We start from the raw sequence: 24881 nt of genomic DNA on the forward strand, positions 1-24881 counted from the left end.
CTGCTTTGTTAATGAAGCATCTACACATCATATGTTGTGCTGTTTTTGTATTTGTGACACTCAAAGTATAGGAGGTTTTTAATCAGTTCACAACTTTTTTGCATGCTCAAAATACCATAATCCCTTTTTAACATCACATAGGAAGTCAAAGTTAAGTGTATTTTGTGAGTTTGTGTACCTTGCAGCTACACTTCCCCGTCCGATCGGCGCAGGCGCACACGGCCCTCTCCAGGTCGCAGGTCTGGCTGTCGGACCCGGCGACGTCACACTCGCACTGGGTGCACTGTGGGAAACACGCAGACACGCCAAGATGCTGTTATCAACAACACAACAGGCTGAGAGAGGAACCAGCACAGTGTGTCCAAGCTTTATGCTTCACCAAACCATTAAACCTCACTCCAAAATGAACATGTTGCCATTATCTTCTCACTTCTGTGTCAGTGGAAACATCACTGAAGTTCAGACAAACACCGAACACAGAGTAAGACTTAGTTTCCCATTAGACTGAAGCTTAAGAGATCCAAAAAGTGTAAGAAAGTTTATATTTCGATTACATTTTATGAATAATTGCTCCTCAACGGGATCCCTCAGTTCTTTATTGTTTTGCCATGCTATTCATGAATGACATTTCACAATTCCTTGAATAGAACCAACAAATGCTATTGTACTTTTTAAAGTCTAATTTCAATCAATTTGACTAACATGCTGGTCAGAAGATGACTGAAGTATAATTTAAGGTGCACTGTCTTAAAAATGTTTACCATTACCATATGTTGTTTACTTTTACACTTGAACATATTATCTGGAAGTTTATTTAATGCACAGCATGGTGTTCATATTTCAAGTGAGGTACCGTTGGTGATGAAATGTGAACAGTAAAGAGAAGAAATAAAAACTATAATAATAGCAATATCATGTCTATAAAAATCTCTCTTCCTTCTCTTAGTAGAGCCACAGGAATAAGAGCTTATCTCAAGTGCCTCCTCTCTTATCTAAATAAAATGAAAGAAGCTTTATTATAATGATAGTAATACTTGCGGTTCATTCAGATCAATTACCTGAGGAAAGTCTCTGTATCCAATTTGACATTCAATGCACTTCTCTCCTCTGAAGGCGTCTCGACACATGCAGCAGCCTGTGTTCATGTTGCACTGCTGCGTTACCGCGCCGACCCCGCTGCAGCCGCACGCCTGCACACACACACACACACACACACACACACACACACACACACACACACACACACACACACACACACACACACACACACACACACACACACACACACACACACACACACACACACACACACACACACACACACACACACACACACACACACACACACACACACAGTGTTGCATCTATGAGTCACAATGATATGAACTTTTTCCAGATGCTCTGTTTTGTGACAACCCTGAGATTGTCCAATCTGAGGTGTGTTTCTTTTCATTGATACGAGTTGCTTTGCAGAGTGCCTGGAAGCAGAGTCAGGGCGTCGTTACTGCAGATTGTGGCCTATATGTGTTTGATTTTTATGTTTAAGGATAGCCGTGTCCAAACTGGGAACATGGGAAGGTTCATGTACAGAAAGCATCAATGGAGTAAGAATACTGACTGTAAAAGCTCCACCTGATTACACCAACGTGACGTGGCAGTATAACATTCTTATCAAATCCAATGCATACAAATATTGGAAGATATTGCAATTGATACATGTCTTGATCAAAGATGAAAACATCTTATAAAAACTGATGGTTTAGCAAGTGTCAAATATAATTGCTATGTAATCTTGAATGAGTTAAAACTGAAGTATGTATCTATTTTGCTCAGATTGTTATTTCTTTTGTTGTACTTCACTGTTGTTAGTCGGTACCTCTCTGCTTTGTTGTGTTTTCTGTTGTCTTTGGTGCTTTTTTTGTTTGTTTAAAACAACTAAGATCCACAGCATCCCTATTTGTTGTCTTGATGTTCCCTTCTGGATCAATCTGCTGTTAAACTGAGATTTCCTGTGCTTCCATGTTCAAGCCTCTAATTGCTATTACTCTATTGCTACTTCTAATAGTTCATTGATATTGCTGCCTCGCGGCCCTTTGTGGAGATAGCTTCAGAGCAGAACAATGAGTCTTTAAACACTTTCAACAAAGTTGTGTTAAGAAACAGAGAAGTGGAGGAAATGGGAATGTAGAGTCACTGAAAGAGATGTGATAAAGAAGAGAGAATAAGGATAAATGGCTTTTCAAACAAGCAATGTGATAATGAGAATTGGAGGAAAGGGGTTAGAATAGAGAAAGGAGAGGAGTATGGGAAATAAGAATAGGAGAAAAGAGGGAATTAAACTAAAAATGAGAGAAGACTAAGAAGTAACACACAAGATTACACTTTAAAAAAAGGTTAACCAGCTGAAATATAAAAAAGGCAAACTAGAATAAGACTTATTGAAGTGAAAATTGTGACTGGAACTAGAAAACGTTACGTGCTTTTCTTTGATTATATGTATTCACTTATAAGAGTTAATATGGTAAGACAATTATGTTAAATTGAGTACGCCCAAACTGTTAAACATATATAGTTATAGGTTGCTACTAGAAATAACAGAAGTCAGGATCTAATTAGCACTGACAGCATCAAATAACTCACAAACAATAAACTTATGTTGTGATTGTCTTGTGTTAAATACAGTGAATTCATGTCTTACTTTTGCATGCCTTCCCTCCAGTGTGCTTAAGCCCCTCCAAATGTTACTACACATACTTTAGGTTACTCATATTGCTCTTTTAAAATCCAGTGTTCAGCCTACCTTGCATCCGGTGGTGATGTCATGGCCCCAGTGGTTGGGGGCGCAGTTGTCGCACCTCTCTCCGATGGTGTTTGGAGGACAGATGCACTGCCCCGTGGTAGTGTCGCAGTTATTCCCCACATGACTGCACTGACAAGCTGCACGAGAGAAAGTGTGTGTTCAAATATTTTTGAATAAACTCTGAAGACAATTCAGTGTTTGACAAACTGATTGTTTTTCTTTCAAGTAACTTGTTTCTTCAACAACAATACCGTTTGACTTTCACATCATGACATGCTGACAACGCTTGGATATAAGAATAATATGTCTGGGATGGAGACAAGGAAAGAGAGCTTGCCATGTTTCTTTTACTTTAAAACCTAGGGGAACATATTTTGGTCACAGTGAGTTTTTAGTTCTGCAAAGGAGGTTTTTACGACAACAAAGAGTTTGTCTTTTTGAAAGCAGGCTTACAGAAAAATGACTGTAAAAAGAAGGAATTTTAAAGGGTAATTGATTGAGTTAGTGGAAGAAAGATTCAGTTGTTTAAGGTAACACCCCAAACCCCCCCAGTGCCATTCATTTCAATTTATTTTCCCAACCAATTAACTTATTCAATCACCCACACCCCATAGAAAACACTATTTCCACTGCCAGAGGACTCTCTTTCTCATTCAGCTCACTGATTGAATTGAAATAATAATACTCATGAAATGGAAAGTCATTTTTACAGGAGAGTTGCATTATTTTGTTATATTTCAATTTAATGAACATTCCTGAAATCTAATGGAATAGCACCTGAATAATTCATGTAAATTGTTAATGAAAGTTATGTGTCATCAGCTAGTCCTGGCTCTTTCTGTCATTTCCGCCCACAGCCTGAAACATATTTGTATTCTGACTTGCCTTCAGTAAATTCCCTGTAACATGAAACACAAGGGAGCATATTGTTTCTGTAACCTGACTGCTGCACTGAGCTGCTGATCTGAAGATGAATCAAACAAATAATTCCCAGTCCTATCTTTTCTTTCTTTCTGGCTAACTTGGTTCTCTTTCTCTTGGCTGTTATTGGTGGTTGGCATCAATTATACATTGCATAAGCAGATATGTGGGAAAAGCTTTTTATAGTTTAGGTGTCTGGATGCTTAATCCTCTTTTTGCTCAGCTGAAGTTCGCTGCACCTGCGGCCTGCGGTGCCAAGTTTGTAGGGCATATGATTAATAATGTCAACTTGTTCCCATATATTTAGAGGCATTTATAAATGACTAAAGTATCTTCAGATGATGTAACACACCCTTAGGGGATGATAATGAAAATCCTCAGCTCTGACAACAAACAGATCATTGTTTTCTGATGTAAACTTTTTGTTCACTTCACCGATCAATATTGTGTTTTAATACAATGAACAAGATATGAAAATCAATAAGTCTTCCCTTTACCAGGGATACTGTCTTTTATAGCAAAGCCTCAAACTGAATGATACACAGATGTTGTACCTTAGAACATTTACAAGAGTAACTCCATCTCTATTTCCAACATATCCATTTCCGGCTACTGCAAGTTTGAATTTAGAGACTTGCTTTACAACAATTTGGACACATTTTGACCTTTAATTTGAGGTGTGAGAACAGACTGTGTTTGGTGTTAAATCCCTGCTGATTTAAATATGAATCACTGCTTCCTGGATCACTGTGAAAATTGAATAAGCTAGACGTTATGTAATTCTACATCAAGCACAAATAAAGAAACACGATGGTAATTAATTAAAGTGGACCTATCATGCTATATTTGAATAATATAGTGTAGGACCATACCTATATACAGTAAGGCATATTTATACTTTTTTTTTTCTCAAAATACCAAACAGATCATGCATTTTAGCCATGCCTCATTTTGCTCAATTTGACAATTTTTAGCTCTGTTTTAGCAAGGGCTGATTCAGTGAGAACAGCACCATCTAGAGGCCTGGCATATGTACTACAGCGTCTCCAGCGCTTTCGAACGGCAATGGCCGTGGCTGCCTCCTCCTGATTGGTGGAGTTGGCCCAATAGCCGTAGCGCCACTGTCCTGACGTCAGGACAGTGTTCAAATCTGGATCAGTTTTTATCAGATCCGTTGCAGCCCCTTTTTTAGAGATTTGGGTATGGAGGAAAATAGAGAGGGTTGTGTTTTCTGACACTTGGTGAGTTCCCTGGAACACCGGGGACACATATTCATGTAGAAAAGACGTACAAAAGTGCATTTTGCATGATAGGTCCCCTTTAAGGAGAATAGTTTTGATTAATGTTAATACAAATACATCTAAATGCCATGCTGTAAACTGACAATTACCCGTCTTGTTTGCAGACAACCTTCACACACAGAGTTTTATAAAGGTATCTTATGTCGGGTTTTCCACCAACCATTAATTGATAAACAATTACTTTGGGTCAAAATAGATTTCACTGTAATATTGACTTACTTTGATTTGATTAACCTAATGATCTCTTCCCTAAACATTATTCAATATTACAAATAATGAACAGCTGTTTTGCGTGTTCACCATCCAAGATGAATAACAAATCTGGTAGCTCCATAATTATGTTGTCCTATCATTATTTTTATGTGTGTCCAAGCTTCACAGATGTTTCTATCAATCAGCAGCCAGTTTCTCTCGGCTACATTTACTCTTTGTAGTTAAACTGGAACAGAAAGACATGCCTGCACAGACAAATGCTCTGCTTGTAGGCACAACGATTTTTGCTATGCAATAATTACAAAACTGCCACCATGATGTGAACGAGTACACACGCACTTTTAAGATTACACAATAGCTTTTTTTTAAGTGGAATTGCACTGCAGACAATTTGTGTAAACTTTAAATTAAAAATGAAGGAACAGAGCAGCGGTTTAATGGGGAGAGCAATTTGTGTCTGCTGACATTACATTCATTGCAAAACAGTTCAAACACAAATACTGTATGAAGTGCTTTGATGTTGTCAGTGCAGCAAACTCCCCTGAAATGTTTAAAAGTAATCTTTTTTTAATATGGCTTTTAATTTGGGTTAACTTTCAATTCTCACTGTTATCATTGTCCATGTTTTTCTATATTTTTTCTGTTTTGCTTTGATTTGATTTTTTTAAACTGTTTTATTTGAACCTATTTTAATTTCTTGTGAGCTTTACTTCAAGGGAATTTCATTAGGATCACTGCTGATGTTTTATCTTGTTCTCTATTTATTTTAATATTGTTGTTATGTTTTCTTCTTGTTCTGTAAAGCACTTTGGGCTGCTTTGTGCATGAAGGGTGCTATACAAATAAAGTGTATTATTATTATTATTATTATTATTACTTTTGTTCTGTCTGTTCTGTCTGTTTTTTTAAGAAACACCTCCCTCTTTATGGGACTCTCTAACACCTGCACTTTTAAAAGAACATCCATAACATTCATCTGTTTGTAACTTATACATATCAATATTCCAATTACTTGTACATAGACTATTCTGCACCATTTCTATTATATTATATTTTATTGTATTTACCTGCACTATTATCTGTGTATTGTGTAGCACTGTTGGAGGAGCCTGTGACCTAAGATTTTCAATGTCATAACTACACTGTAGCTATGAACATATGACAATAAAAGCCTTGAACCTTGAACCCTTGAACCTTGAACCTCGATGCTTACGTGTGCAGCCGCCCTCCTGGTGGTTGAAGAATCCTCGAGAGCAGCGGTCACATTTGGGTCCGGAGACGCCGGGCTGGCAGCGACACTGACCGGCTTCATCACAGTCGAACGACTTGGACCCGAACGAGTTACAGTGACACGGGACACACACTCCTCCGGTGCTGATGCCGTGAGTCTGAGGCTGGAGAAACACAGAAAGACGGGGTTAAAATGGACGTGGATTTAGGGTAAGACAAGTTGCAGACACACTCAAGCTACTTAGACACACAGAGGTTGTGAGTTTTGAATGAAAAGAGCAGGTGGGGGAAAATGAGGGAATATTTGTGAGTTTCAAGAGTTGTGACCCTTTTGAAGGTATTATTCTTGAATAAAGAAAGAAAATCAAAGATGAGTTGTCTCGATGCTATTCATTTTTTTATATTTGTATTTGACTTGTTTAAATGTAGACTAAAAAGCTATCTGATAGTTTGAAAAGGCCTCCTTGTGGCTGCTAAAGAAACCAAAACAAAATGCCATGCATGGTGGTTCATCAGCCTGGACAAAAACATTCACAAACTGCCCCTGATGCCGGATAAAAAACATTGAATTAGTTACAGTTCATCTGAAAATGACTGGAGAATGTGGATATCTTGGGCAAAGTCAGAAGGATAATGATTGGCCTAAACATAATAACAGTTTCAAAACAAGTTCAGCAACAACAAACACCTTGAGCTACTTAAAGAAGTGACATTTTCTAATGATCTCATTGTAACGTTGATATTAGGACTTTGTTCTTCACTTGGAAACATCTTCAAACCACTTCAAACCAAATGTCTCTCAAAATAACACTCCGTGCCAGTAAAACTCTGCATAGAACACGAGATGAACACCTCACTTTCCATGCAATGTTTAACAACTCTAACCTCTAACCATCCCATCCACAAACACAAAGAGCTTGATGCACATGAAAAATGGGTTTTCAATGTCTTCTTCAGCAACACCGATATTTGAAAAAATGTCATCAAACCAAATGTCAAACCAAATTTGTTTCACAGAATAACACTCTGTGCCAGTAAAACTCTCCATAGAACATAAGATGAACACCTCCCTTTCCATGCAGTGTTTAAAAACTTTAACCTCAAACCATCCAATCCACAAACACAAAGATTTCAATACTTGATGGACAATAAAAATTGGTTTTCAACGTCTTCTTCAGCAACACCAATATGTTTTAATTCACATCAAATAAACACACCCATACTTAAACACACCATGCCCGGTTTAAAAACTTGAACGTCAAACCATCCCATCCACAAACACATCGAGTTAATGCTTGTTTCATTTCTTTGTCTTCTTCAGCAACATTGACATTTTGAAAAATGTTCACACCAAGTAAACACACCCATGCTACTTAAACACACCATGCCCGGTGTGTTACCCCTGTGCTCGGCCTGTACGCCCCCCTGGGACACCCCCCCGTGCGGGAGGAGCCCCCCCATCTCTGATGCACGGCTGCGAGGGGAACACGCTCCACCGGCCTTCGGGTCTCCCGCCTCTCGTAACCTTGGCGACGCAGGTCACAGTGCCGGCCCACAAAGCCGGGCCGACAGATGCAGCGGCCCTCGACGTCGCAGCGCTGAGACATGGAGCCGGGGGGGCTGCAGCCACAGGGGACACAGTCCTGCAGCTCAGCGTCCCACCAGCAGTTAGGCTGGACCAATCACAGCGCAGAGAGGGGGTCAGCAGGACAGAGAGAAACAACACACTCAAAGTACAAGGAGGAAAGAACTCAAAAGAAGATTACAAAAACGAAAATACTGCTGTTTTGTGGAGAAAAATACTTATTCAGGATCATTGTATTATTGTCACAAAAAGAGACCACAAACTTACTTTAGAAAAGAAAAGAAAACACTTGATGACCTTCAATACTTCCCAACTTATCAGTTTAAGTGTGAAACAAAAATAAATGTTTGTGTGACATTTTAATATAATGATGCATCTTCTTTGTCTTGCAAAGCTATACATGTGTGGGTTTGCCATCACAGCCTAATTACTGCCATTGGAAAAACTGAAGTGTAGAAATAAAATAGTCATAACAAATTAATTTCTGCGGGTAGTGATGAGAAACAAGAACTTGGAGGTCTCTATATTACCTGAATATCTAATATTCAAGCGTGGTGAAATTGTGCAAATGGGGTTACAACACTTACGGTTTACATGTAGTCCATTAAACATTAAGCAATGTGATATTGCAAGACACCAAGAAGAGAAAGGGGGAAGTATATGTGGAAAATAGTTGAACTAATAGTCTATAAAGTAAAGGTGCCAATACAAAATACTTACAATGCACTCGTCACACTGTCGTCCAGCCACATTTTGTTTGCACTCGCACCGTCCAGTCTCCTTGTTGCAAACCTCAGATACAGAGCCATTAGTGTGACACTGACAGGCTGTAAGAGAGGAGAGGAGAGGAGGAGAGGAGAGGAGGGGAGAGGAGAGGAAAGGAAAGGAGAGGAGAGGAGAGAGCATATTTAATCAATAATCATTTACTAACGGCCTCATTTCTACATGAGTACATCAAATAAAACCTTAGTTCAACAACAACACTGGTTGATGAGTGTTTCCTTCACACTACAGTCTGCTGGATGAGCTCAAATCCTACTTACGGTCTTCTTCAGGATTATCTGTCAATATGCATTTTAATATCCCTCTGACTGCACTTTGGAGAAAATCTGCTCTCGCCCAAATAGACTCTTCAGTCCAGTGGGCTGAATTATTTTTGACAGATTAAGTTTTGTATATTAAAACGACACCCAGTTTAAGTTTGAGTCTAATGACAAAGCAATGGTGCAACAGAGGACAACATCAAATGTTCTTAAAATTCAGAATGTAGATTCTAAAGAAAAGCTGGTGTTTAGTGTGTGAGTGTGAGTTCTCTGTCTAGACAAAACTGCAATCACAAAGATTGAGCGAAAGTCCACAACAAACCAAACACTGACAACATGAAAGATGACTAGAATGATTTGTTTATTATTATATTTATTTGTCTTCAGTTTAGATGCCAACTTAAAACCACATTAGGGCTTTGAAAGCTGTCTGAAAAGGGTTTTTTTGTTGGTGCTAAGGGAAATAAAACACTGGACTCAGACACTCACAAACTGTCCCTGAAGCTACGAAAAGCCAGCCAAGACCATTTAAACGTATCCTCTGAAAAGTTGCCAGATAAAAAAATAATTGAATTAGGTAAAGTTCAGTTGGAGTGAGAGGAACAAATCGGCTTCCTGCAGCCACACTGAGAAATCACCAAGATATGTGGGTCTTCAATGTTCAATGATCAGCACATCTGGTTAAGAAATAAATAGTTTACCACTAGGAAATGGCTTAGGCATCTTACTAATTTAAACAACATCTCCAGAGTCTATTTGTCACAGCTCTCTCCCTCATGTCCTGCCATCTCCACTGTCAATATAAAAGACTAAAAACACCCACGAGATCCTAAAATGTTTTTTCTCTCAGTGTCTGTCCTAAAAAGTAAGTCAAAAATAAAGCTTATAAATAACAAGGAAGTACGCACTACTTGGATCTGATGGTGAGGAAACAGTGGGGTGCTTGTGATGATTGCTGAGGCTAAAAACGGTCCACACACACAGGATTAAATTCCCATTAAAAGACAACGTACACACACTAACAACGATTACAGAGACCCCTAATATGCTGGTTGAGTTTTCCCTTTCCTGTAGTGTGTTATATCGTTTTGTGTGCATGTAAACGGTCTGCAGCGTTTAGCTTTAGAGTTTAAAAGCAGCACGAATGGGTGAGTTACTTTATAACCTGTCTCTCTTTCTATCAGTGATACTTCAACTTTATTTAACTTGTTTAAATCCTATGGGAAAAGGGGGGAAAAAAGACACACCTACACACACGCCAATCAGCCCCTTAGATAAACAATTAAAAGCTTGAACAACACGGCTCCCATCTGCTGGATGGGCTGTCAGAAGCACACACGCATACACATCAAAAACACACACGCCTTTCTCAAGAAATCAGTAGCACACTCCACATCACATAGACACACACGTGGACCAGTTTTACCTCGTGTTATTCTCTACTATTACATGTAAAAGAGACAGAAGGACGGACCTGAGTGTGCGGTGAGGAAGTGAGAGATAGAGGGGTACAACAGATGTCCACACACATGGACACACACACACAGAAACACACATACGGTGGAAGATTTATCTATTCCTGATTTGCACATGAATGCAGAGAGGCACGCATGTCCTCCCACACACACATACGCAACCACATACATTCAGATTTACAAACACACACATGCCTGATTAATCATAGAAGAAAAACCTGCACATACATGTCCGTCTCTTTCTACACACACTCCCTCACACACAGTCTCTCACCCCTCTAGCTTTACCCTTCGGCAACCATCTGGACACTGTTAGTCGCTACAATGCGAGCCTTGTTGTGTGATAAAGTGTTGCTTTCTGTTGTGTTTTTTGATTTTATTCAGCGCTAGCCTTGATGGTGAAGAAAACATTTTTTTTTGCAACTTGAAATACATTATTTTCTGTTAACAAGAATCTGTCGTACAAACAAACCGTAGGAGTAGCTATTGTGCATTTATTTTATATCATTAGCTCTACAATGGTGCGTTGGTGAGAAGTCGAGGCGCTATACAATCTATTAGGTGTCATACAAAACACACCGAGAGCAAATTGAGTCCACACTCTAGGTAAACACGTAAGCATAGAAGTGAAACATTTCTGTTCTGATGAGATTTGGTGTTGGACGCCTTGAGGGGAAACAACAGAAACAGAACATTGTGTAATACAAGCATGAAAACATCAATTACACGCTCAAAATATATTTGTTTGGCTACCGCACAGAGTAGATTATGAAATGTGATTAGTAATGTTTTATGACTAACTGATGCCTGAGTTTGTTTTGGAAAGGGTAAAAGAAGTCTTTGAGAACCACTCTTACTAGAACCCTATATATACCAAATCGTAGTGTTGAGGAATCAAAAGATTGACAGGCCAGAAATGCCTAGAGGATATTCTGTATTTGAGAGTGTTTTTTTCTATAGATTCCTGATTAATTGAACATAGTAGGATGGTCAGAGTGGCAGACATTTTAAATTGTAACATTGAAGAGAACAGTGACTGTTGTAGAGAACCTATTCTCTTCCAATGCAGAGTTCTTGGACCATTTTATTTTGGACTATAAAGTACCACAGCAAACAGATACATGTCCATTCCACTCTCAATTAATTTCTATGGTTTTACCAAACATCACACATTTCCTTTAGGTTGGGTTTTAATCATTTTGTGTCCCCTAAATCAAGCTACAGTAATGTATTATGTTAAAAAAAAGAGCCATCTGCACCCATATGGGATAGTAGAAGAACTTACTCAGTATGCATTAAATTATAAATGTATTTACTTTAGATAAAAAATGTGTTAGTGTGTCCTCCACTATCTTTTGATGCAAGAAAAATTGACATGTTGAGTGAAAGTTAATCAAAGTTATGATCATAAAAAGAGACTGATAATAAACATGTTGTTATTGTTTGTGATTCATTAAACGCTGCCCTGATTTGGGAATTACCACACTGTTGGTTCAGACTCTTTAAACAATGTGTTTAGGCTTGTAATTGTTCTGTTTGAGGCCTATTAGTTGAATAAAAAGCCAGAGCATCAGCACAGAGGACTGCACCACACGGCTGTCCATTAGGAGTGGATAAATTGTGAGGTTTCTCATCATCGCTGAAGAGTTTATTGATTTATTGTATGACGTTTCTACATAGCATTCATTAAGGGTCAGACATAGAGGAAGCATAATTACATTATTGAATTACTACACATCCACTTTGTTCCAGTGATTGGAGACAGTGTGTGACAGTGCAATTCTCACATCTTTACAACGACTTTTCCCCACGTGAGGAATGGTCAGAGGAGTTCATTTTCCTGAATGTATTCCTTATACAAATTGCTCTGTGGTCAAGTTTGCTATCAACATCAAACTATGTTCTATTCCTCTACTGAATTACTCTGAACCGCTATTAGGGGGGAGGCAGCAGAAAGGCCCACAGATGGGGGAACAAAACAAGTTTAAAGGATTTTTACAGTCTAATAGTGCGCAAATGGACTCGGCCTGAACTCTCCTGCTCCACTCAATAAAATTCATTAAGACTGGGAGCAATAGGAAGAGCAGACAGAAGGGCGAGATATATAGACTGACTGAAGCAGAGAGAGAGAGAGAGAGAGTTGTTGTGTTTTAATAATTCCTGGTGGTCATTCGTACAGGATCAATATCAACCCTCCAAGACACGAGCAGCCGATCAGCACTGTAGGAGAGCAATAGATCAGGCTGATTAATCAATAACCATTTAGCTGGGTGGAGAGGGAAACAACTACAGAACAATGAACTATCAAATACACATTAATACCTCTGTCAGCCTGTCTCCCTGCTCCTGTGCTCGTCTCAGAGTTTTATCTGTATATGTATCGCCTGTCTCTCTCTCTGTTTATCTGTCTTTCTGCCTGTCTCTCTGCTTGAGCCACAGTTTTCGTCAACAGCACAGCTTTTTAATAAAGATCTTCCCAAACAAGCGCCATCTGCACGTCTGTATTTGCTGCCATCCCTTCCTCTCTTGTTCACTTCCGTTTTTACAGGTATAGTTTTTTTTTTATGCTCACGCTTAAACACAGCTGGCAGTCAGTGGGCCGCTCCGACATCACACCTCCTACTAGCGCAGCTGCTTGCCGACGCAGAGTCACACACACACACACACACACACACACCACACACACACACACACACACACACACACACACACACACACACACACACACACACACACACACACACACACACACACACACACACACACACACACACACACACACACACACACACACACACACACACACACACACACACACAGCAGATGGTGCATCGACTCAGTGTTTTAGTAAAAGGATTAAAGGTATCATTTAGCTAAAATTGAGTTTCAGAGAGGAAATACTACTGTTAAGTTTAACACCCCTGCTGAGACACTAAAGCTGCACATTGGCTGGTTTAAAAATGATTTAGTTTTTTTAGTAGATAATGTTTTACCGCTTGAAGTCCATATGAGTTTATTTGTTGCAATCTGACCACAGCAACTTGTCACAATAAAACTATCACAATAAACTTGTCAATTTCCATGTTTCTTTTTTAAAAACAATTCTCAGGTTTTCGTGGGCTGGCAGTTAGTATAATATTTTATATACTGTACTATATTTATGCCTTAAGAACTCATTTCCAGGTTCATATTTGTATTTTGTGCCTTTGCAGACCATCGACATGCACAAATACCTTTATAAAAACACACTACAAGAAAAGGAAAACCCCCAAAACCTTACTTGGGTTCTTTAAATTATGTTTGTATTACTTTTAAAGACTGATTCATATATCGATTCTTCTGATCGAAGGATTACTTTTCACACTTTCAAATATATCATCTTATGTTGGTTATAATATTTTATGCATTTTCTTTTATTAAAGTGTTTGGCTATCGATAATGCCCGTTCAAATGTGAGATTAATAAAGTGTATCTAATCGAATAATCCAATCTAATCTAATCAAGTTTAATCACATGTTTTCGTCTCTTTTGTCTAGTTTTGACGCTTGTTTTGATTCGGTTTACTCACGTTGGCAGTTTTTCGCTGTGATCGCATCTCCGTGGTAACCGTCAGCGCAACTGTCGCAAGACGAGCCACCGTAACCTTGACGACAGAGCAGACACTGGCCTGTGATTGGATCGCAGCTGCCGGGTATGGACAGGTCCAGGTTGTCATGGCAATCGCAGGGCTCACAGGATCCCCCGGGCTCAGAGGGCCGGCCGAAGAATCCGTTGGAACATCTGGATGCAGCGGAGAGACAAAGTGAGGTCATGATGTTTTAAACTCAGTGTACTGTAAACATCATCTGCTGCGTGGGAAACAGTGGTCAACAGATCATAAATAGAGTTTATGGTGAAATGTGTTATGATTTAGTTTAATTAGCAATAAGAAAATGCATATCAACACAGGTAGCTACAGTAACTTTTTTTTATCATCAATGGGATTCAATTCAATTTAATATATTTACAAACAATTTAAAAATGCAATTCAAAGTACTATCAAGAGAAATAATGGAGATGTGTCAAATGGGTCATCCGGAGAAACTCTCCAAAGCTTTAGAATAGGGGCCAAGACAGTTAATAAAGTATTTACAATATATGTTATTAACACATCTAGATTTTGAGAGAGTTCAAGTGTTATACAAGCATAACAAGCTAAAAAATAATAATAAAAATGCACTGAAACTATCCAACCCTAACTACTAAATGGTCAAAAAACATTTATTTGATCAGACTTAACATTGTGTTTATAATATCTTACCTATTATAAACCAGACACATTATAAGGGAGACTATAGCATACATTAAAAGCATTTCAAAACCACACTAAAGTACATTCAAGTATGTATCTGTTCATGTATCGTTATTATATTTATAAGTAATATCAGTATCAACATATTCAGTAATGTGATCACATATTGTGTTTCTCATATTGTGTGGCCTTTAAGCCAACATGCAACATGAAGGTCTGTGCATCCTTCAAATGTGTTATTTATCTACAAACAAACACTTACACTATCAGAATAATCTGGAAGATATAATCACGCACAATTCCACACATAGGGGCTCTAAAGTACCTTCGAACTCTCCACCCTTTCATGCTTTCAAGTTGCAGCAACACGCCGTCATGCTGTTATTTTCTCTTTCAGGATACCATTTTAGGTTGGGATAATACTGCATCAGGTCTGACTGAATGTGCAGATAGTGCAACAAGGTCTCTGAAAATACAGATTTCATTCTCCTTTCATGTAGCAAATAATACTACTCTGCACGAAAAATATTCAGTGGCTCACCCTGCCTTCTCTCTTTTGTATCCAACAACTGCAGAACAAACAGCTCTCAGCAGGTAAATATGATCAAATCATTGTTTACCTCAGCTTGTGTGACAAGAACAACATACTAGATCACTAATTACAGCAGGTCTCATCTCGAAAGAGCTGGCAGCCGATATCCAATCAGAAAATAAACAAGAAATAAATCTCATCTAGCAGAGTCCAGGGGAATCATCAGCATTGCTACCGGTGTCTCTTTGACCAGAGAGACTGATCGCTAAAGGCTGTTATCATTTATATTAAACACACACCAACATCACACACGTACATTCACACAGACAGGCATTAAGTCAAAGAGTTAACCACAAAAAAGGCTGGAGGGCAACAGAAACCAAACATATGAAATGAAAGTTACGAAATAAATAAGCTTTACTAGAGATTTAAATAAAAAAATGATGTCTTCAGGCAAAAAGACCCGAAAAAGCTACTCAATACAAAGTCAATGTGATGCAAGAATATACATGCCTGTTTATGTGTTATTGGGCTATGGATTGATTGATTGATACATTTTATTTCGAACAAGTAAAATAAATAATAACAAAACAAATGTTGCAGTGCATACTGTAGTCATGTACAGTAAGATAAATCCAAACAAAAAATGACATTTACAACAACAACAACAGCATTAGCAACATAAACAGTGCCACATCTAGTGTTCGAAAAGGAGTGAGAAGAAGTATAATTTATTTAATCTCACCCCCTTGTCCCTAAATCATTGATTTATAATCTATAATCTGTAATAATTATCATTATTATTAATTAATATTGTTATTATTATGATTAATCTGCTTTACCTGTTGATTGACATATATACATATACACATATGTACATATACATACACACACATACACATATATACATATACACATATGTACATATACATACACACACACATACTGTATATACATATATGCACATATACATACAGTATACACACCTACATACTCACACATATACACATATACATAGTCAAACACCTTCCCCATCCCTGTACCTCGAGAAAATAATTTCTCTGTATTTCCTCTTGAACTGGTTGAGTAAACAATTGGCAAACAACTGGCAATATCATATGTATAATGGTACAGAGGTTAGACAATAATACAGCTAATTCAAGAAAAACTGTTATAGTATGAAGAAAACATCATATCGGCACAACATCTTATTGCATGTGCATTTGCAATAATCACTACTTTGTATGCAATCTGAGCCACTGTCTGTAACAAATTGTTGCATTTAAACTATTCATTTAAACATATTCACAAAAATAATCTGAGAAACTAATGTGGTTTGTCCTTTGTGAAGCCTATTCAAACAGATTCCAGTCCTTGAAATGGTCAAATTGACGAAATAAAACAAATGTAAAGACTCAAATAATAATATAAGGTTTCACACAACCTAATATGGCAATATCAAATTGTATAATTGTTAAAATCCCTTTATCCTTTTGTACTTTAAAAAAAAAAAAAATGTGAAATGTATAATTGATGTTTTTGTGGTGTCTGTGAATAATCATAAAAGTATGTTGATTCTGTAATGTTGTCTAGCTCGTTGTGTTTTGTAAGAAAATAAGTGGAAAAATAAATAGCATCCCTTTGAATGGTATCGTTGATTGAAACAAACATTCTCACGGAGAGATACCGCAGGTCTTTCGGAGAGATACCGCAGGTCTTTCCTTCCTGCAGCGGTCAGACTAGACAACCAGCACAGCCCCTAGTTGACCCCCCCCCCCCCCCCCCCGCACACACCACAACACAGACTATATCACCCCTTGCTGCTAAATACCAACAAACTATGTGCAATATGTGCAATATATAAATGCCGTTAATAACTGTGTAATATATATCTGGCTGCTAAATCCGTAGAACTGTTACAGGATGTGTATTTTTTTTTTATTATGTAACTTTTTATTTTTTATTATATATTTTTTATTATATCATAACTTAGTATTTTTTTTAATGCATGTCATATATTTAACATATGTAACATTAAGCTGTCTGTGGCTCTTTTTCCTGCTGTAACTACCCCTCCGTGGGACTAATAAAGGTATTCTGATTCTGATTCTGATTTAAAAATGGTCATCAGTCATCAACCTTGAACCAGAACAAGGACACACACTTGTTAACTGTCTCTCCATTTCAAAGATGTTAATTGTTGCTTTTCAGCCTCTTTTGTTTGATTACAAATAAAAGGAAGGCCAGATGCTGCAAAATATATGAACCTGAGAGAGGACTGTGCCGTGTCAAGAGCCACTGAAACCAAATAAAACAGGCCTGAGCTGAAATAACGCTCTACAGGCTAAAAGGGAATTTAGATGGAAGAGAGAGAAGAGAGGAAGGAGAGAGCGAATAGAGGAGAGGAGAGGAGAGAGGGGGGGGGGGAAGGTCTTCACATTGAAAACAGAATTGAATTTAGAGAGGAGGGAAAAGAAAGGACAGAGAGAGGGAGAGAGGGAAAGAGTCAAAAGTAGCCAGCCATTATTATCACTGACCCTCCTTGGTACTCAATAGAACTGGTTTATTAGCTTCTGTGTGTGTGTGCATGTTGCTGGAGTGTGTGTGTGTGTGTGTGTGTGTCCTTGTGTGTGTGAAGTGCTGCAGGTACATTCCTATAGTCAAGGGAAAAAACACACAAGCAGCAATCTCCGCTCTTGATAAAAGAGAACAGAAGAGTGTGTTCCTACTTGTGATATTTTGCCAGATTGATTCACACAGTTATTTATTTGTAACAGGAATGTTTTTTTACAATTTATTTGAATTTCATACAATAGTAACTACGTCATTGACACGAAATTCTGTCACGAAAACAACCGCTCATTGTATTGTATGTTTTTTATGGGGAATAACTTTATACTGAACTAAACAATTTGAAATCTTGAAGACTGTATTTGTCACCTTTGTCCTGCATTAAAGGGGCCCTATCAGGTTCATATGTATATGTTGTGCCTCTACTGTGACATGTCTCCATGCTTTAAGTTCAAAAAGCTCTTTATTTTCCTCATACTGCCTGTTTTCACCCTCTGTCTGAAACCAGAGCCCAGTCTGTTCTGATTGGTTAGCTGGCCGGCTCTGTTGTGATTGGTCAACTGCTTAGAGATGTCCCGCCCCTTAGCCTATCACTTACAATGTGTTGAAGTGCTAGCCAATACAAGTACAACACAGTGATGTCACTAGTTACCAGCAATAAACAAAGGAGTCCATCGCAGCGTTTCAGGCAGGGGGGGGGGGGGGGGGGGGGGGGGGGGGGGGGGGGGTTGTATGTGAGGGGGGGGACTTTGGGATTTCAGCCTTTGCAGACCATTAAAATGCACTAAATCCTATATAACAACCTACAGGAAATGGAAAACCCTAAAAAGCATAATAGGGCCTCTTTAAATGTGAAATAACTGTCCCCAGTATGGCCCCCCCAGTAAGATGTGTCTAGAACAACTACAGGTCCCTGTGTGTGTAGTTACTTGGACCTAAAGAGGAAGTGAAGGTATTTATAGTTTAGTGTGTAAAGGGAGATGTATTTGGGGGGGGGGGGGGGTCAGACACCTGGTCAGAGCCTTCAGAGAGCAGAGGAAGTGGAGGGTGAGCACAGCTGGTGGAGAGTTACAGGGGGAAGAGAGGAGCAGGCATACTAAAAGTTATGTTATTTTATTTTTAGTGTTATACTGCAAGTGGGGAGTCGGCGCCGGGGGGAGGGGGGGGGAGGCTCTGCTCCTCCCTCAGAGAATTATTTCACATCATTTTCCAAACATTTTTGAGAGTTTTACTGCATGTTAAAAACAGAATATTGGGGTAGGTTATTTTAGAGAAGTACAATTTGACTTTTATATAAATAAATTAATTTAATATATTTTACTTTTAAATGTATGTATGCTTATTAATAAATGCAGGGGAATAAGATCAAATAACTTCTTATTTGTTTCAGTAAGACTAACTTTTACTGCAATTTCCATTTAAAGCTGCAAATGCACAGCTCCCATAAAGCAGCTTTGAGTCTCCTTCAAAGAACAGATGTGCCTTTCTGCACTCAGTAAGTGGAGCTATGGAAGTATCAGCTCTTTTCTCATAAAAAGAGCAATTTCATACTCCTATCTCTTACTCTCTCGCTCTATTGAAGTTCTTAACATTCAAATTAAGTATCTACCTGGGGTTGCCAACAAAAAATGTATAGGACAGCTGAAAGTGCTGTGAAACCTATAATATCATTATCTCCCTGTGAGTAATGGGCTGCTACATGAACACAAACTGTCCTGCCAAAGTTTGAGCATAAGTTATAATTGGATGAGTTTTTTTCACTTTTTTGTCATTGATATTAGGAAGTTATTAAAAAGTTATATATAAAGAGTTAAGAAATTATGTTTTAGGGAATGTATTTGCCTTCTTCAAATGTCTAACTGTAAAGGCTTTTAAAAGTATAAACAATGTGACAATACACCACCTTTAAGTTCAATATGATTGGCCTTCACATTTCCCGTTTTATATTTCTCTATTCCAGATGCATGGTTTAAATTATCTCTTCCACAAATATTGAGTTACATAAAAAACACATTTCCAAACTACTTTTTTATTTCCTACCTAGTGTGAAGATTTCTGAAATTCAAGTTTACAACTTCCAACATCTTTATAATTCAATGTAGGATGGGAACAGTTGCTAAGTATTTGTTTTGTGTTCTTTAAAATAAAATTACATTCAGTGTCTTACCTCATTGTATGCATGTTTTTTCAGTACATTTGGACTTATGCCAATCCCCACAATCAAGTAACTTGGAACTATAAACCTCAATGCTGTTGTTTACCATGTTGCAGGACTTTGGTCTAGCCCTTCTATAGTTGTTAGCATTTAAATGTAAAATTCCTGTTGTCCACCATATGCACCTCACTTGAAAGAAGATTTTAAAGGTGTTTTCACCAGATTTATTCTCTAATGTTTTCCCCACCCTTGTATTTTTTGACATGTTAATGCATAAAGATTACCATCAATCTAGTCATCAGCACTGCTTCGTGTTTCATTTTAGTTGAAAATACATCTATTTAAAGTGTCATATTTATCATACAGTATTTACAAACAGTGTTAAGTCACAAAATCCAAATGAATGTGCAAAATGTGAAAAAGCTTTAAAAACCAATAACATCTGGATATACTGTCAAACCCCTGATGGCTCTAAATAGCAGCGTACTACTCAGCAATTAAGCACATAGACTTATTTGAAAGGCAGTTGCATTAAACAGCTTTCAGCTCAATGCTAAATGGCTGTTTGGACAGGAAATTGAAAAGCAGAATCACTTAGCAGCGACTGGAGAGTCTATTAGCATGGGGAGAATGGAGTAGCTTATTTTGTTAAAGCCCATAATATAGACAAATTAGCACATTACAATTAATTACCACTAACAATAACAAAAGCACTGTAGATAATGAAGTGTAATGGCAGGTAGCGCATGGCAGGTATCAATTAGACTAATAGAACAAGGAAGAACCAACTGCTGATTACCTCTTTAACACTGACATTAGCAATAAAATATTATTTTGCATTATGCCTATTGTTCTGTGAGTCAATACAGCAAGACTCTCTTTCCTTCTCATTTGTTTACCAGCTGTCCTCTCTCACTGACTGGAGCCACCATATGCACACACACACACACACACACACACACACACACACACACACACACACACACACACACACACACACACACACACACACACACACACACACACACACACACACACACACACACACACACACACACACACACACACACACACACACACACACACACACACACACACACACACACACACACACACACACACACACACACACACACACACACACACACACACACACACACACAACCATCTCTATTCGTCAAAGGCAGCCCTCATGACACTCTCTGATCATTTGTGGAGTTTTATCAGTATAAGTCGCTTGACAACGAACATTCCCTCTCACTAATTGGACATGTGAGGACATCAGAAAGATATTTGGAGAAGTTGACTATGAAAGATTGGGACCACATTATAGCGCAGTGCAGATGCCTCTCGGTGACAGACAAAGGTAGAAAATGGACTGACAATGAGTCTGTTTACTTTCCAGTGGCAAATGAAGTTTATAAAAAGACTAAAATGCAGACGGAGAGATTCTGCTGTGGACAGCGTGGCGAAGCATGTGGACTATGCATGCTCCTTTTAACTAGCAACACAGGGGAGGCTGGATACAGAGAAAACTATTTGAGGCACAATGTTTCAACATTGGGATTGAAATTGTCAACATAATTATCGCTCTAGATACAAAAAGGTAGTTATTGTAGGTCAGGAGCACTAGGACTTGTTTTTATCCCCACTAAATGTAGTTTGATAAAGTCAATTTCTTCCATCCAATGTACAATTAAAGTACTCTATTAGTTAACCATGAATTAAACCCATTACCTAATTCATAAATAATGAATGTATAAACCCTTTATAAAGACTGACTTACTGGGAAGTGGAGAGATGCTATACTTGGTAAAAAGTATACAATATGTGGGATTCTGTCCTAGACCTTCATAGACTGTAAGACTACACACAAAACATTTCTCTTCAAAAGGAAATCATGAACTGTGCAAGGTCACTTATTCATTTATGCAGCAAATCTCAAAGAAAACCTTACTACACCACATCGTGCAGTTTGACCTCCCTGAACACACAGCTCAGCTCACACATGTACATTATTAATATTACACTGTCAACAACAGTCATCTGACATTCAACATGCAGTCAACACACAATGCCAGCCAAAAGAAAAGCAAGGTTACATCTGGAATTGCTGAAAAAGTACAATTCCTTAGAGCTACAAGGTACAAGGTTTACTACAATTGTAAAGAGGGGGGGGGGGTATCTTTTCCTGTAGTGTGTTATATGCTGTAGGTTTCTGTGCATGTAAATGGTCTGCAAAAGCTAAAATCCTTAAGTTTCTCTCCCACACTCTCGCCTGGACTCCTTTGTTTACTTCTGTAACAAAGTGACATCACCAGGTAACACTCGTGCTTCTATTGGCTAGTGCTCCAACACATTCTACGTGATCGAATGACATCTCTAAGCAGTTGTAAAATCACAACAGAGCCAGCCAGCTAACCAATCAGAGCAGACTGGGCTCTGGTTTCAGACAGAGGGTGGAAAGAGGTGATGCAGCACAAGGCAGTATGAGAAAAATAAAGAGCTTTTTGAACATTAAAGTATGGAGACATGTCACAGTAGAGACACAAAACACAAATATGAACCTGAAAATGAGCATAATACTGTATCTATTTTAAAAATGTACTTGATAATAACTCATAAATTCAGCTGTGGGTGGTTGAAAACAGTCCGAATGTATTTAAGTGAGGCTGCATGGTGAAAAGACGATATTTACTCTGCGTCACCACATGACAGCTTAGCCTGAAGTTTTAAGCAGCAAGACAGAGAGGCTTCTCATTAGTGCTGGGTCGGTAAAGAAGCTCACAGCTAATGGAACAAGAATGTCACTCAGATAATAAATGTGCTGCGGACAGAGAGCTAGATGGACAGCGAAACAGAGCACTCTAAAAACTGTTAATGAGCATCGAGTTCTGTTTTCATTGGGGACGGGTGACCTGATTTATTTTCCAAATAGTCAGTTTTAACAATCACAACAAAAATAGTGGCTTTATTTTTAAGAGAAGAGCTTTTATCCACATATGAAATTGCAAAAATAAGGTAAAAAGTGTTGTTTTAATCGTGGAACATAGTCATACTCATCATGTCGTACTTATTAGGCCAAAATGCTGGTAAACTTTTAAAAAAAAGGTTTGACCTCACAAGATTTATGGAGGTACAATTCCATGTTTTGATAAATAATGATAGTTATTTCCATGTTTGTGTTCAGAAACACTGAACTTGGCAACACTTCCACATGAATCTGAAGCCAGTAACTTCAGCATATTGACATAAATAATAAGCATAGTTGTGCTTATCATCAGTGCGACGTTTCAGGTTCAGTATGTGTGTGTGTGTGTGTGTGTGTGTGTGTGTGTGTGTGTGTGTGTGTGTGTGTGTGTGTGTGTGTGTGTGTGTGTGTGTGTGTGTGTGTGTGTGTGTGTGTGTGTGTGTGTGTGTGTGTGTGTGTGTGTGTGTGTGTGTGTGTGTGTGTGTGTGTGTGCGTGTCTGTGTGTGTGTGTTACCTGTCACAGCGTGGTCCTGTGTACCCGGGCTGGCACTGGTCACACAGCAGCTCCCCTTCTCTCCCGAGATGGCAGGTGGGGCTGAAACTTTCGTAGTTGCCGAGATGATGTTGTTGTTGTTGTTGTTTTTGTTGGAGTTGTTGATAATTCCGGTAGCGTTGTCCCAGTGTGGAGAGAGGGATGAAGAGGAGGAGGAGGGAGAGCAGAGGACAAAGGCGAGTTAAGGCCATTGTTTGTCTACACACACACACACTCACACTTAAACTTGTGTCACTACTTTCACTTGCCAATCCTCAAATTCACACTCTGTAGGACACACACATGTAATTCCCTCCTCTCACACCCACATGTCTGTACTTCCACACAATTTGAAAACACTCTTCCTCTCTATGAACTGAAAACCGAAATGAACTGAAAGAGAGGGAGACTAAAACGATAGTCTCTCACCCTCGTTCTGTCGCCCTCCCACTTCCAGAAACTATAGATAGTTGTGCTGGCTCGGGTTCCCGGCCCCTCACTGACTCACTGGCTCACTGAGCTACAAGTGACACTGCTTGGCAAAAGCATGAGAACAACAAAAAACTTTTCAATAAAATTAAACTTTGGGCTAAAATGGGATATATTTAAGTATAGCTATAATCATCATGGGAAATTGTTAAGTCAAGCTGTTCAGTGACGTTTCTATATATCTAATTTGGGGGGGGGGGAGATGATGTGAAGTAAGAAAATGTGTGAGGAAAAAGGACACATTTCAGCCAAAACGATTAAATGTGATGAGACTTTATATGCAAAGAAAGTCAAATACATTACATGTGGAACATTGTTTTTCCAGTGTATGTAAGACGCTTTGGATAAAAGTGCGAGCAAAATATGTATATATATATAGATATATCAGGTGACAAATAGCAACACAATCTCAAACGACTAAAAAATCATTAAAGACTGAGACACAAACAGAACGAAGTTGAAAGGTGCCGCTGCCAAAGCGGCACAATCATCCAAATGAGTTACTCTAATAATAGACACTCTTGAATCGTTTTATCTACATCTGATCCAGATCTACATCAAAAGAAAATAAAAATAGACAATCATGCAGACTTTTGGATAATATCTAAATCCTGGGAGAATTAGGGCTTCTTACAGGGATTAATTGTGCACATTTCAAGTGATGAAGACTTGGATTTGATTGGGTACAGCTGAGAGGAATGCTCTATATTTATAGTATTGAAAAGAGACTGAGAAATAGATGCTATTTGGTATGAAGGGTTTGCAAAAAGAG

At 38.5% G+C, this 24881-nt stretch overlaps 1 protein-coding gene across 1 annotated transcript in view; it reads right to left on the bottom strand.

Moving 5' to 3' along the window:
- Window positions 1–24881, bottom strand: part of LOC117486949 (laminin subunit alpha-2-like) — a 189440-nt gene that overhangs the window by 73609 nt on the left and 90950 nt on the right. The window contains 8 exon segments of the mRNA XM_034135550.1: window positions 179–283; window positions 1059–1190; window positions 2801–2937; window positions 6449–6629; window positions 7866–8138; window positions 8771–8877; window positions 14137–14348; window positions 23603–23689. Coding sequence (XP_033991441.1) covers window positions 179–283; window positions 1059–1190; window positions 2801–2937; window positions 6449–6629; window positions 7866–8138; window positions 8771–8877; window positions 14137–14348; window positions 23603–23689 — 1234 coding nt within the window.

The sequence above is a fragment of the Trematomus bernacchii genome, unplaced genomic scaffold, assembly GCF_902827165.1.
Source record: "Trematomus bernacchii unplaced genomic scaffold, fTreBer1.1, whole genome shotgun sequence".
Taxonomy (NCBI): Eukaryota; Metazoa; Chordata; class Actinopteri; order Perciformes; family Nototheniidae; genus Trematomus; species Trematomus bernacchii.